Source organism: Anolis sagrei, chromosome 6 (assembly GCF_037176765.1).
Source record: "Anolis sagrei isolate rAnoSag1 chromosome 6, rAnoSag1.mat, whole genome shotgun sequence".
Lineage (NCBI taxonomy): Eukaryota > Metazoa > Chordata > Lepidosauria > Squamata > Dactyloidae > Anolis > Anolis sagrei.
The window spans coordinates 23,664,190-23,678,801 of NC_090026.1; the positions used below are offsets into that span (position 1 = coordinate 23,664,190).

Below are 14,612 nucleotides of genomic sequence, written 5' to 3' on the forward strand. Positions count from 1 at the left end.
ACATAAGTGGATGGGGAAACACAGTGGAGAAAGTTGATGGAAGCTATCCAGGAATCGGTTGTATTTCCCACTCATTTTTAAGTCAGGTAGACTCAGAGATGTCTTACAGGAAGCACAAGTAGATGTTTTTCCATCTGTACTCTGTAACCGAATTGACTGGTATGCAGGGACAGTAACAAAGGATATGTTTTGTGCAGGTGCAGAAAGTGGAGGTATTGATAGTTGTCAGGGAGACAGTGGTGGACCTTTAATGTGCTATTTCCCAGATGCCACCAAATACTATCTGGTGGGAATCACAAGTTTTGGCCTTGGTTGTGGTCGGCCAAAACTTCCAGGAATCTATACACGCACAGCTCATTACAGAACTTGGATAAATTCTCACATTTTTTTGTTCGACAGAGCCATCAATAGAAGTATTTCACATGCTCTCATTCTTTGGACTCTAGTGGTTAGCCTTGCATAATGTCCTGTGGAAAAGAAACCCCTTATTTTGCTGTTCTTGTATAATTATATTATCATACTGCTTTAAAATAAAATATATTTTTCAATTCAAAAAAAAAAAAAGAAAAGACCGTGGTTCTTAGTGAGCTGATTTTTGCACCAAAACCCATATTCTGCAGCATTGTTAAAGAATCCTCATTGCTCCAGCAATTAACCTTCTAAGCTTGTAAGTATTTCCTCTTATCCTTTTACAATGTACAGAACTAAATACTTCATAATCCTGTCTTGTGCTTTGGACTCCTTCCTGGGTTCTTCAGCCACTTGGTCTTAGATGCCCTCTTCTCAAGTCCTGGAAAGGACCATTTCCTTTCTAACCTTCTGGCAAGTAGAGTGAGGAAATGTAGAGAGCAGACATCGTTTACCTTTCAGCTGGCATCCAACATATTATCTTTTGAGGTTGAAAAAAATCCTCTCCATAGAGTTTGGTGCACAAAGTTGCTGCATGGGTTCTTTAAAAGGTTTGGCTGCATTTTGGAGGCATTTGCTACTGTGCCTCTGGTGCTTAGGGTCCACAATCCATGCTGTCAGCAGTATGCGCAGTTGGGCTTTATTTGCTGACACCGCTTCCCCATTGTCCTTGGCGCTGTCATCCTGTCAGGTGAAGTTTCTGGAAACCAGTAAAAGTTGGGGTAGATTAAACGCCAGCAGATCTGTTTGATGAAGCACCAGATGGCGTTTTGTTAAAGATAACATGCCCACTTTCACCTTGTAAATCTACCAGGATGGAGAACTGTTGGGCCTCTAAATGTTTGGGGCTGCAGCTTGCATAATCCTTCACCAGACATGATCTGGTGGGGGTTGGAGGCCAAAGGCTCCTCACTTTTCTTGTAGGTGCTGTTTCTTAGCCCTTTGAGCCCGGGTTCTTGTATTTCAGACCCTACAGTCTCCATTGAGTAGGGCATGAAGTCAAAAGCCATGCTTGGCCATCATTCTCCTGGTATTCTCTTGGAAGTTCTCAAGAGCCAATATTAGTGAGTATGCCTCTCCCCAAAGTGCTGAACTAGAACCCCTATTGTTGCCAATGGAGAATGCTGATGTGGACATTCATGAGCTAGACCAATGGTTCCCAACCTTTTTAGGACCAGGGACCACCTTGACCAGGGACCACCTTGATCAGGGACCACTCTCCAACATTAGTACCAAAAGGGTTACAAATCAGTTTTGGTCAACTTTAGATTTGGTTGAACTAGAACCCCTATTGTTGCCAATGGAGAATGCTGATGTGGACATTCATGAGCTAGACCAATGGTTCCCAACCTTTTTAGGACCAGGGACCACCTTGACCAGGGACCACCTTGACCAGGGACCACCTTGATCAGGGACCACTCTCCAACATTAGTACCAAAAGGGTTACAAATCAGTTTTGGTCAACTTTAGATTTGGTTGAACTAGAACCCCTATTGTTGCCAATGGAGAATGCTGATGTGGACAGTCATGAGCTAGACCAGTGGTTCTCAACCTGGGGTCCCCAGATGTTTTTGGCCTACAACTCCCAGAAATCCTAACAGCTGGTAAATTGGCTGGGATTTCTGGGAGTTGTAGGCCAAAAACATCTGGGGACCCCAGGTTGAGAACCACTGAGCTAGACCAATGGTTCTACAAATCAGTTTTTGGTCAACTTTAGATTTGGTTTGGTTATTTGGGGTGCTGATTCAAAAAATTGCATTGGATATACCACATCAACTCTAGTTTCTGATACAGAACATATGCCATCCAATAGTCGCCATCTGCTCGCCCACAGAAAACCAAATTTAATAATTTAGAGCTGATGTTGTTTATACAATGCAATTTTCTGAATCAGTACCCCAAATAACAGGCCTAAAATGCATGTCTTGTGGGCCTTATTTTAGATCTTGTGGCCCACAGTTGGGAACCACTGAGCTAGACAAATCAATCATCTGACCTAATATAAATTAGGTACCTGTTGTCATCAGGAAAGCTTGGAAAACTTACCTTATTGCACTATAATGTTCAAAATCCTGCAGACAGCCATGCTTTTCCAGTCCAGTACTCACCATAGGTATTGAACTACAATTCCCATCAAAACAAGGTGATGCCAGACTAATCTGATCTCTTTTTTCGATAGAGTTACAAGCTGGGTAGATGTGGGAAATGCCGTGGATGTAGCGTACCTGGATTTCAGTAAGGCCTTCTTTGACAAGGTCCCCCATGACCTTCTGGCAAGGAAACTAGTCCAATGTGGGCTAGGCAAAACTACGGTGAGGTGGATCTGTAATTGGTTAAGTGGACGAACACAGAGAGTGCTCACTAATGCTTCCTCTTCATCTTGGAAAGAAGTGACGAGCGGAGTGCCGCAGGGTTCCGTCCTGGGCCCGGTCCTGTTCAACATCTTTATTAATGACTTAGATGAAGGGCTAGAAGGCATGATCATCAAGTTTGCAGACGACACCAAATTGGGAGGGATAGCCAATACTCCAGAGGACAGGAGCAGAATTCAAAACGATCTTGACAGATTAGAGAGATGGGCCAAAACTAACAAAATGAAGTTCAACAGTGACAAATGCAAGATACTCCACTTTGGCAAAAAAAAAAAACGAAATGCAAAGATACAGAATGGGTGACGCCTGGCTCGAGAGCAGTACGTGTGAAAAAGATCTTGGAGTCCTCGTGGACAACAAGTTAAACATGAGCCAACAATGTGATGTGGCGGCAAAAAAAGCCAATGGGATTTTGGCCTGCATCAATAGGAGCATAGTGTCTAGATCTAAGGAAGTAATGCTACCCCTCTATTCTGCTTTGGTTAGACCACATCTGGAATATTGTGTTCAATTCTGGGCACCACAATTCAAGAGAGATATTGACAAGCTGGAATGTGTCCAGAGGAGGGCGACTAAAATGATCAAGGGTCTGGAGAACAAGCCCTATGAGGAGCGGCTTAGGGAACTGGGCATGTTTAGCCTGAAGAAGAGAAGGCTGAGAGGAGATATGATAGCCATGTATAAATATGTGAGAGGAAGCCACAGGGAGGAGGGAGCAAGCTTGTTTTCTGCTTCCTTGGAGACTAGGATGCGGAGCAATGGCTTCAAACTACAAGAGAGGAGATTCCATCTGAACATTAGGAAGAACTTCCTGACTGTGAGAGCCGTTCAGCAGTGGAACTCTCTGCCCCAGAGTGTGGTGGAGGCTCCTTCTTTGGAAGCTTTTAAGCAGAGGCTGGATGGCCATTTGTCAGGGGTGCTTTGAATGCAATATTCCTGCTTCTTGGCAGGGGGTTGGACTGGATGGCCCATGAGGTCTCTTCCAACTCTTTGATTCTATGATTCTATGATGGCAGTGTCCATAATCCTGAGCTAGATGGATCAAATATAAACAGATATAAAAGAGATAACTATTTTCCTCAGCACAGCTTGAAAAAATTACCTTATTGCATTACTATTTCATAAACCCTTAAAACAGACATGCTTCTCCAGGCCCCTGTGCTCACCATAGCTATTGGACTACAGTTCCCATTGTCACCAGTAGGAGATGCTGGAGTGGATGGACCTGAGTTAGATGGACCAGCTAACTGATTTAATAGAAGGCACCTCCAGTGGTGCAATGGGTTAAACCCTTGTGCCTGCAGGACTGAAGACTGACAAGTCAGAGGTTCAAATCTGGGGAGAGCCTGGATGAGCTCCCTCTGTCAGCTCCAGCTCTCCATGCAGGGACATGAGAGAAGCCTCCCACAAGGATGGTAAAAACATTAAAAATCTGGGTGTCCCCTGGGCAACATCCTTGCAGAGGGCCAATTCTCTCACACCAGAAGTGACTTGCAGTTTCTCGAGTCACTTCTGACATGAAAAAAAAAAAGCCATAGGATATGCTAGCTGGAGATCTAGGAAATTGTGCCCTAAGAAATTAGTTTCCTGCTCTGTTATTAATGTGAGATTAAGATTACTTGTTCTGTTCCATGATCCTGGAAGTAGGCCTCTTTTTCAGGACTTTAACCATTGCAATAGAGTAGCTTCCATGTTGATCTAGTACTCCGGAAGACCAGTGTTTGAATCCTTGCTCAGCTATGCAGTCTGGCTGGGTAACCTTGAGCAAGTCACAATATCTCTTCTTGGAAGAAGGAAATGGCAAACCTCCACAGAAAAAACCTTGTGAAGCAAACCCTAGTACAGAGTTGCCATAAGTCAGAGTTAACTTCAAGGCACATAACAATAACATTAAGGTTGTTGCAGATACAAATAATCAAGAAAAATAACTATATGGATACGGGATTTGGATAGGATAGGAGCCCCTGGTGGCACAGTGGGTTAAACTTGCTTACGAAAGGTTGCAGGCTTGAATCTGGTAAGCAGCATGAGCTCCTGCTGTTAGCCCCAGCTTCTGCCAACCTAACAGTTCAAAAGCATGCAAATGTGACTAGATCAATAGGTATCGCTCCAGCGGGAAGGTAACGGTGCTCCATGCAGTCTTGCTGGCCACATGACTTGGAGCTGTCTATGGACAACACCGGCTCTTGAGCTTAGGAATGGAGATGAGCACCAGTCCTCAAAGTCGGACATGACTGGACTTAATATCAGGAGAAATCCTTTACCTTACCTAGAGGATTTGGAGTGTTGTGGCCTTCTAAAAGTAAAACTTTCCAGTCCTGATGTAGAGCAATAAGGGGCAGCTACTGACTGTTCTCTCACTTTTTTTTTCTTCTTACAGAAAGCCCGTGTTTTTTAATGTGCCAGGCACAACTTGAAAGAGACAAAGCTTTTCCTGGCAAAATAAATGCCGTAATTGAGCTAGTTAGGGATGCTGGCTGGGGCTTCATCAACTCAATTGCTGTGTGTTGTGAAGCTGTTAGAAGACACAGGAGGTCTGCCTGGTGGGTGGGAATGCCAGCAGGGTGGCCAGGGTGGCCCTGGGTGCCATCTGGAGCTTTGGGTGACTGGGCTGGGCGGCTGACTCAATCCCCTGCAGAGTTTCTCCTGTTTCCCTCTCGTGCCTCTCAAGGAGAATTTCTGGCCTCTTAATGAACTCCAAGGGGCGTGTTTATCACATTCCTAATTGAGACCTGGCTTCAGGCAGCTGCAATTAGCACAGTAATAGGGCTCAGGGAGACCTGATCTGTTTGTGTTAAGCTGTAACCCCCCAGAGATATGAAGGTGTGTGGAGGGCAAGAAAAGGGGTGCGGAGGGCAAGAAAAGGGCTACAGAGGGTGAAAAAAAGTTGAACAGGGATAGACGGGTGTGTGGTTTTAGGGTGACTAGTTACAGGAGAAGGAGAAATCTAGTTAATACATTTTTGCCACTTTTACTATCACCTCCCCGCTTCTTACTTGCTCAGGAATCGGGATAGGTGATTTTGGAGTACAACTCCCATTGTTAGGGTACAAGACATCTGCCCTCGGAGATATAAAACTGGAACTCCCAACACCACAGAGCAGTGGTTCTCAACTTGTGGGTCCCCAGCTGTTAGGATTTCTGGGAGTTGAAGGCCAAAACATCTGGGGACCCACATGTTGTGAATCACTACCACAGAGCATTGGCAATACTGAATGAGACTTGGATGTTCTAGTGTCCAAAGAGCCATAGGAGACTTAAGTAAAGTAAAGGTAAAGATTTCCACTTGACATTAAGTCCAGTCATGTCCGACTCTGTGGGGTGGTGTCCGACTCTGTGGGGTGGTGCTCATCTCCATTTCTGTTGAAGAGCCGGCGTTGTCTGTAGACACCTCCTAGGTCATGTGGCCAGCATAGAGCAGAAGCGGTACCTATTGATCTACTCACATTTGCATGTTTTCAAACTGCTAGATTGGCAGTAGCTGGGGTTGACAGCACGAGCTCACCCTGTTCCCAGGATTCGAACCACCAACCTTCTGGTCAGCAAGTTCAGCAGCTCAGTGGTTTAACCCATTGTGCCACCAGGGGCCCATAGGAGACTTAGGGTTGGCAATTCCTTAACTGAATCAATCCACCTGCGAGGTATGCTGCTTTTCTCACTGCTTTCGACTTTATCATTCATTGCTGTTTTTTTCCAAGTCATGTTGTCTCATGTTATGAGAGGGCGCCTCTAGTGGCACAGTGGGTTAAACCCTTGTGCCAGCAGGACTGAAGACCAACAGGTTGGAGGTTCAAATCTGGGAAGAGTGTGGATGAGCTCCCTCTGTCAGCGCCAGCTCCCTGTGTGTGTGTGTGTGTGGGGGGGGGGGGTGGAGGTTCAAATCTGGGAAGAGTGTGGATGAGCTCCCTCTGTCAGCGCCAGCTCCCTGTGTGTGTGTGTGTGGGGGGGGGGAGGCATGAGAGATGCCTCTCACAAGGATGGTAAAACATCAAAACATCTGGGCGTCCCCTGGGTGGTGTCCTTGCAGGCGGCTAATTCTCTCACACCAGAAGCTACTTGCAGTTTCTCAAGTTGCTCCTGATACCAAAAAAAAAAAAAAAGTATGAGAGTCTCAGTTTTGTCTTGTTGGCTTCTAGGGGGGGTTTCTGGCATGATTTGTTTCAGGACTATAAAAAATCAGTCCATGCTGCCTGTAGAAATCTCCTCTGGTACATCTATAATGAGCTGATTTCTTGTCAGCTTCTTTCACTCTTTGGCTTTCACATTAATACATAGAAACTGGAAATATTGTGACATGGACGACCCTGGTTTTGTATTCTTTCTACTTAATATATCATTATACAGTACTTGTTCTTTCTTGTGAGGATGTCTGAGTGTGTCAGAGTAGCTGAGAGCAGCAACGTTGGGGAACTAGACTTTTTGAAGACACTAAATGCCGTCCTAGTAGGGTCACCGAAGGTGGAAAGCTCAAAGTAAAGACATTGACTAGGATGCAGCCATCTTCTTCGGGGAACAATTGCTGCATCAGCAGAAGAGAACTGATAGTTCCAATGGTGTGAAGAGATAAAAAAGCTACAGAAGGGAAGTTACTGGGCAGTAGGAGGGGGCGGTGATGCTGATGGAGGATCTCTTAGTATCAAAATGCAAGCAGCGGCACTTTACTAACTCTGCTTAGAACTACAAAATCCTGAAACTTACTAAATAAATTTAGATAATATGCTTTGTGGATTCCAAACCATCTGATAAACCCACAAAGCCCACAAAATCTTTGGAACATGCTAAAGGTTTTCTTGACATCTTTAAAGGCTGAAAGAGACTAATAAGGCTATGTCCTTAAATCTTGTCTGAATGAAGCAGAAGGCTGCACTGGTAAGTCACTTGTGAATGCCATTTACCTTGAAAACTAATGAGGAAAAAGAAATTTGTGTTTACACCTAATTGCACATAGTATTGTTTGGATTTCAAGGAGAGGGAGGTTTCCAGTTCCAACTCTCTTCAGAGACACAATACTAGGCCAACTGGAGATTTTCTTTCTTTTTTCCAGGCATACCTCTACTTGGGTGTCTCGTCGTGCTGCCGTTGACCATTCCATGGACCCGACTCACAGTGTCGTGGCTGGGAATAGTGCACTACTTGGCGTGTATCTTTCCACAGTTGGGCAGCGTGCTCTACCACCTCTTTATGAATCATGAGGGAGGTCCTGCCGTCTACCATACCTTGCTCACCCTTGATATGTGTGGGATATGCATGGTCAACACCTTGGGTGAGTTTAAGGCTCAGAGTAGTGTAGTAGTTCTATATGTGGAACTGTGCTATTATGATGAATTTACCACCAATACCACACCCAAATTTACCATAGAACTGTTGAAGCCATTATGTGCTGGATGAGAGCATCCATGGGCAGGCATAAGTCAATTACATCTGTTACTGTAGGCCTCCAAAAGTTTCAGCAGTAGATATAAACACTTCACCTCTGGCAACATACTCAAAGGCAGACACTTATGTGATCCCTCTACCTACCCATTCTTTTCCATGCATGGAATGGCCATAGGGTATGTGTGCTTCAGAAGCTCTTTAATAAGTCATATGACTAAAATAGAAATAATGCAGGCATAACACCATGGTATGCCATCAACAAAATGACAGTGAGTATCTTCAAGCACCAGCATAAGTATTTACGCTCTGATTGCACTCCAATAGATTTCAGGTCAAAGTTTTGGAAACCTTTCACTTAGGGCAGTGGTTCTCAACCTGTGGGTCCCCAGATGTTTTGGCCTTCAACTCCCAGAAATCCTAACAGCTGGTAAACTGGCTGGGATTTCTGGGAGTTGTAGGCCAAAACACCTAGGGACCCACAGGTTGGAACCACTGATTTAGGGAGAAGAAAGCAAATAGGTGAGTTGAAGAGACATGATAGGAAGGCAGTGAAAAAAATAGTAGCAGGTGAAATACCCTGATGTTAGCAAATCTTAAAAATAATGATGGGTCAGACTTGATTAGCACCTGGAAGGGAGACTGCCAGGTGATATCAGGTGCTATAGGCCATATTCAGAGGAAGACAATGGCAAACCTCCTCTGATTAAAACTTGCTAAGATCAGAAGATGTAGTTTCCATAGACTGACAAACCATAAAGAGAAATCAGATAGAATACTAGAACCCAAATTCTTTTCATGAAGTTTGATAGTATGAAATGCAGGATAAATAAAAGAATTCCTTCACGTGGTGCACAATTAAGTGATAGAATTTGTTATAGAAGACACATAGGAAGCTACCATATGTATGGGTAGGGACACCTAGCCCAGTACTTTCCACTAATTGACAGCACTTCTGTACTATTGGGCATAGGCCTTTACCACCCTGCTCCTTGTTTTAACTGGGAGTTGCCAGGAAGGGAACCAAGGGCCTTCTGCAGGTATTTATTTATTTACTTACTTTATTTATACCCCACTCTTCTCATCCCAAAGGGGACTCAGAATGGCTTTACAAACTATGGCAAAAATTCAATGACGTATCATACACAACCTAAACAAACCTCATTAAATTGTAAAATATATGCTTTGCTTTAAGCATAGTAGGAATAACAGATTTGAGTTGGGTAGACTCCTGGCCCAGAGTCAGTCAGTTAGCTTGTAGCAAAATACCATGTAACAGCTATAATTACGTAGTTAAATAGTGTCTTCTGGCCTGGACTCTGTGAATCTCTACTTACTGGGAAGCAGCTACTGCAAGCAACAGGATCTACTCTCCTGTTGACCAGGATGCAGCCGACTTGAGGCTCACATACCCTTCCCATAATCACTTTCCGTTTTGACAAGCAAGGTCCTTGTTGCAATTTTTCCTCATACCAGAAGTTGCTTGTATGGGGAAGTTGGGGAATTGTCGTTCAGCTGCTTCTCAATAAAAATAATCACTACAGCTTTTGCCTGGCAAGTGGGGGCTTGTCACAGGTCTTATATACTCCCTAAACTAGTGAATATGTAGGGGTCAAGAATTACTAATACGTGAGTGCTAGAAACTGGCCACACAAGCTCCAATTACTAGTTGCGTTTGTCCTTGAACCTCCTAAAAAGATTGACTCTTGTGTCTATCTCTTTTTCTTTCTCCTCTGCAGGTGCTCTGCCAATCATCTACTGCACGCTGGCCTGCTTCCCAATTCCCCGCACTATTTCCTTGCTGTCTTACACCGGCTTGTCAAGCTATGGCATCTTCTGCGCAGTGACTGCCCGCTCCAGTGTCAATCGCCTGCGGGCCTTTGTCTGGCAGGCCCTGTACCGCTTCTTTTTCTTCTTCCTGCGCTGGATGGGACTGGGAACAGGTCATCCTTCTTCGCTGCGTTCATACCTCATAATGGATGGGTTGGCCTTCCTTGGGGGCGTCATCAATATCTCGCGGGTGCCCGAGCGCTGGAAGCCGGGACGTTTTGACTACTGGTTCAACAGCCATCAGATTATGCACGTGCTGGTGGTAGTCAGCATCCTCTATTTACACTGGGGAGTAGTGGCTGATCTACAGTGGATCACCAATGACGCCTGCTCAATGGACTGACCATGCTGTGTCTGGGCTCGCACTCCAGCCTCCAGCAGGAAAACCCCACGGATTGAAAAGTGAGCTGCTTCCGAAGTGTAGGCTACTAGTTCTTGTTCAAAGTCTTCTACAAGGGCTGAATTGGACAAGAAAGTATGTAGAAACAACCTACTTAGAGCAGGGTGGGGTTCTCTCCTTCTGGGCCCAAGGCTTTCCATTGGATCAGGACACTTGTGGGTCAAACAATGAATTTCTATTGATCTGAGGTGCTTTGAAATCGGCTAGTGGTCTACCCTTATTCTTCCAAATTATTACCATGGGGGTGAATTATTTGGTTAGGAAATGGTCTGGCTGACTGACTTAAGACTCCTAACTTGTTGGGACCCTACAGTCATTTCCTCTACGCTGTGGGCCTTCCTCTAGGTTTTTGTCACCAGAGCTAGTTTTCTCCTGGGCTTTGGTGGTGGTCATGAAGGAATAATACTGTTGCTTCGACCTAATTTTCACCTGTTTTGAAGGTGAAGTACGCACTGGGAGAAGAGTAATTGAGTAGAAGACGCTTGTTTTGAGTACAGCTTCTCTGCTTTCTAGAGACATGGTATTTAAATAGACTTTTTATCCAGGTATCTTTCAGACACCATGCAATACTTTCTGGGTTTTTTTAAAAAAGGGCTGGTTAGACACCTGGGTGCCAAGGCCAGCTGCACTTAAGTGAAGGGGAGGTTCTTTTGGAAAGAGTTGGGATGCAGCTAGCCAAGTGATTGGAAAAGAGATGCTCTCTGTATGTATTTAATTTGCTCTGAAATGACTTGAAGCACTGAACCAGCATTTCCTTTCCCCCTCCCTGCCAAAGAGGCAACCAGGGGCCTTGAAACTGGGTTGGGGTGGAAGGTCAGGGGTTCAAGTTTCCACTTCTGGTAGTTTTCTCCAAATTTGTGATTATGGCTCTTACAGCTTGTCTATTTCTGATTTTTTTCTAGTGATTGCTACTTCGAGATATATCCAAGATACTTATTTTTCTCCTTTGCCAGCTAGACTTCTGCCAGAGCATATGCTTTCCAGAGTTTAGTTTCAGTTTTATTTCCTGATGGCTCTCAAGGGAGTTGCCGGCTTGGAAATAATTCTACTCCTCTTTCCAAATTAGTATTTCCCCCCCTTTCGCTGGCATTTTGAATTAGTGGTCCATGGTGACGAGTTTACTGTGGAGTTTTGCTTGTTTGCCTAGAACTGGAATCATCAGGTTAATGCCTGCTCTAAATAATGTTAACATCTTATCTCAGAGCCCAGCTAGATTTCTCTGTGGGCTGTTTAAGAACATAGAGATGGAAGGCTGAGCCCCAGTTCGTTTTCTGGCAAGGCATTCGGCCATTCCTTTACACACCTCGTTCTCCCTTCTGTCCCCAAGTTAGGAACTGGGAGGGTCAGGCATTTTCTTCAGGTGTCTGAAATTTGGCCCAGAGTCCTTTAGGTGCTCCTCCATTTTAGGTGCTTGCTTGAAGCCAGTGAGGCCAATATATATATTTTAAAATTTAAAAAAATATGTTTCTGTTGTTCAAAACAGCGGGCCTTGGCCCTCTTCAGCAGCCAGGTCCTCAATGACTATCATGGTCTGGCTTTTAATGTGAATCAGGAATGAGTATTTGGTGGCTGCTTAAATTGGACTTTGGTATCATGATTCTTAACCGTGAGCCATGCTGACTGAAGTGCCCACAGGTTCCTCACCCAAATTGTAAATGGTTCTTCCGCTGGCATTTGTTCTAGATCAGTGGTTCTCAACCTGTGGGCCCCTAGTTGCTTTGGCCTGCAACTCCCAGAAATCCCAGCCAGTTTACCAGCTATTAGGATTTCTGGGAGCTGAAGGCCAAAACATCTGAGGACCTACAGGTTGAGAACCACTGTTTTAGATCTTCATGGTAGCAATCATGAAATCACTTTTGAAGGCTGGGGATGAGCCTCTGAGGAATGCACCCGGACCAGTCCAGTAACCCAATCCATATAAAGGTATTTTTATTTTAAGTTCAGCAAAATATTATTTACCTAGATTACAAGAATGTGGCTTTTAAAAAGCTCTTGTAGACGATGGTATTCCTCCCTTCCTACAGTGGGGCTTTCTCTTTTTTCTATGCAGCACCGGTCTTAATCCATACTGTATCAGTGGCTGAGCAAAAGAGCATTTGTGAAAAGAGTTAAGGACTTATTCTGCTGATCCACACTGATAGTGAGTTCTCAGTGTGTAGCAGACAAACCTATCTAGATTTGATTGTGTCAGAGCCAAACAAGATATGGCATGTATTTGTATCTTTCTATGAATCTGAGTGGGTGGGAGAGTTACCCTCTTGCAGTTTCACTCAGTGGAAAGTGAGTGGGTGGGAGAGAGTGCAGTGAGCAGAAGACCAACCAGAGCATCTCCACTCCTCCTCCTCCTAAAACTCTCAGGAGCCTGGGGCTGTGTATATTCCTGGGAAAAGTCCTGCAAATGCATGCCATATTAATTGGGATCTGTCATCCTCTCTAGAGAGGATGACTCAGCTGGTGGATAAGAACTTGGACCAATCAGATACAACTTTAACAGCAAGCAGCTAAAGTGCAGATGGGAAAGTGGGTCTTGGGACGAGTAGCTATTGTAAAGTCTACTGCCCTGGTGGAGAATACCCAAGCTGAGGCCTTCTGCTTACTCGCCACAGGTTGTCTTCTGCTGTGGCAGAAGGAAGATTCATTAACAGGTCTGCAATAGGAAGAGGAAAGGACTGACTCAAGCCTCCCACATTGGGGTGTGAAGCGTCTTTCTGCACTGCTACTTTGGGCCGCAGCGGTTTCACCTGCTGCCACAGCCCAGTCTTGTCTCTTGTTATCTCAGGGTAGACGGACATGGTTAATGTTCGCAGCTTCTTTGGGCTGAAGCGACATATCTCTTTAAAATAAAAGAGCAAGGCACCCAGTTAAAATGCACTTCAAGGAGGAGGGAGAGAAGGATAATGTAGGTGCTTACGGTCCCAGAACCTCTTACTGGACAGATGGCATGTCTGGGCTTCTAATAAAGAGATGTCTAAGGAACACTTGTGTTTTGCCTGGCCTGTCATAATTTATTTATTTATTTAAAACACTTTATCCCTCCCTTTTCAGCCTGAAGAAGTGGTATTTGTTCTTTTTGGAGTTCTTCAGAAGTGTCTTATAAATGAAGGTTACACCCCTCTTCTATTCCTTCGTAGCACACGCAAGAAAACTCCCCAGGTTTCAAGCTGACATTTTCAACTGTGCAATACACCAGACACTAGAGCTTTGTCCATGACACTACATTTGCGGTAGTTATTGTAGAGGTGGGAACCTGTAGCTATCCAGATTTTAGAATGACCACTGGCCATTCTGTCTAGAACACCTACAATAGACTCCTGACCTCAAGTTAAGAATAAGTAGAATTTCTGGCTGAAGGGTTCAGCGACATGCTGAAGTCAGCTGTATTTCATTTTGTATAAAGCATTTTACTCCTGTGGCTGTGAAAAGCCAGCCATAGCAAAGCACCTGATGAACCAACTTGGACACAACATATTACTTGAGAGAACAGAAATGCTGGACCACTCTAACAACTACCATGTCAGATTAGACTGAGAAGTCACTGAAATCTACAAACATGACAATTTCAACAAAAAGGTAGAAACCATGAAAATGAACAAAATCTGGCTATCAGTTAAAAAACCCTCTAAAATCAGGACAGTAAATAAAGAGCAACACCCCAAAAGCAGGAGAATTCCATACAAGAATCAATCAGGACCAGCTAACACATCCCAACAAAGGATTCCCCCCAGACAGGAAGCAGCCAGGCTTTGAAGCTGCAAGGCCATTACATGCTAATCAAGGTGGCCAATTGTTACATTCACACGTACCTCAAACAGACAAGGGTTCTTTCTACCACCCTGGACATTCCAGATATATAAACCTCACTTGCCTAGTTTCCAACAGACCCCTCAGCCTCCGAGGATGCCTGCCATAGATGTGGGCAAAATGTCAGGAGAGAATGCTTCTGGAACATAGCCATACAACCCAGAAAACTCACAGCAACCCAATGTTCCAACCATAAAAGCCTTTGACAACACACTTCACTCCACTTGGCCTAAAAAAATGTTTAGGACAGCTGTGAGATAACAGTTCACAATTTAGTAATCAGTCTTGCTGAAAACAGTGGAATTAACTGTACCTAAATAGTTCCATTACTTTCACTGAAGTTAGCATTTTAGAAAGCTTGTGGTTTGTACTGTCATTTCCTTTCTATGTACCCCCACTTGAATACTTTATAAGGCCATGTATACTCG

The 14,612-nt window shown here is 44.4% G+C and overlaps 1 protein-coding gene across 2 annotated transcripts in view; it reads left to right on the forward strand.

The window, feature by feature from the left end:
• Positions 1-13,359, forward strand: part of PAQR4 (progestin and adipoQ receptor family member 4) — a 48,010-nt gene extending 34,651 nt beyond the window's left edge. The window contains exons 2-3 of one of the 2 annotated variants that reach the window (XM_060780578.2): positions 7,825-8,043; positions 9,893-13,359. In XM_060780578.2, coding sequence (XP_060636561.2) covers positions 7,825-8,043; positions 9,893-10,326 — 653 coding nt within the window. In that variant the 3' untranslated portion in view covers positions 10,327-13,359. The remainder of the gene's footprint in view (positions 1-7,824; positions 8,044-9,892) is intronic. The other variant, XM_067469931.1, reaches the window with a different exon arrangement.
• The last annotated feature ends 1,253 nt before the right edge of the window (positions 13,360-14,612 follow it).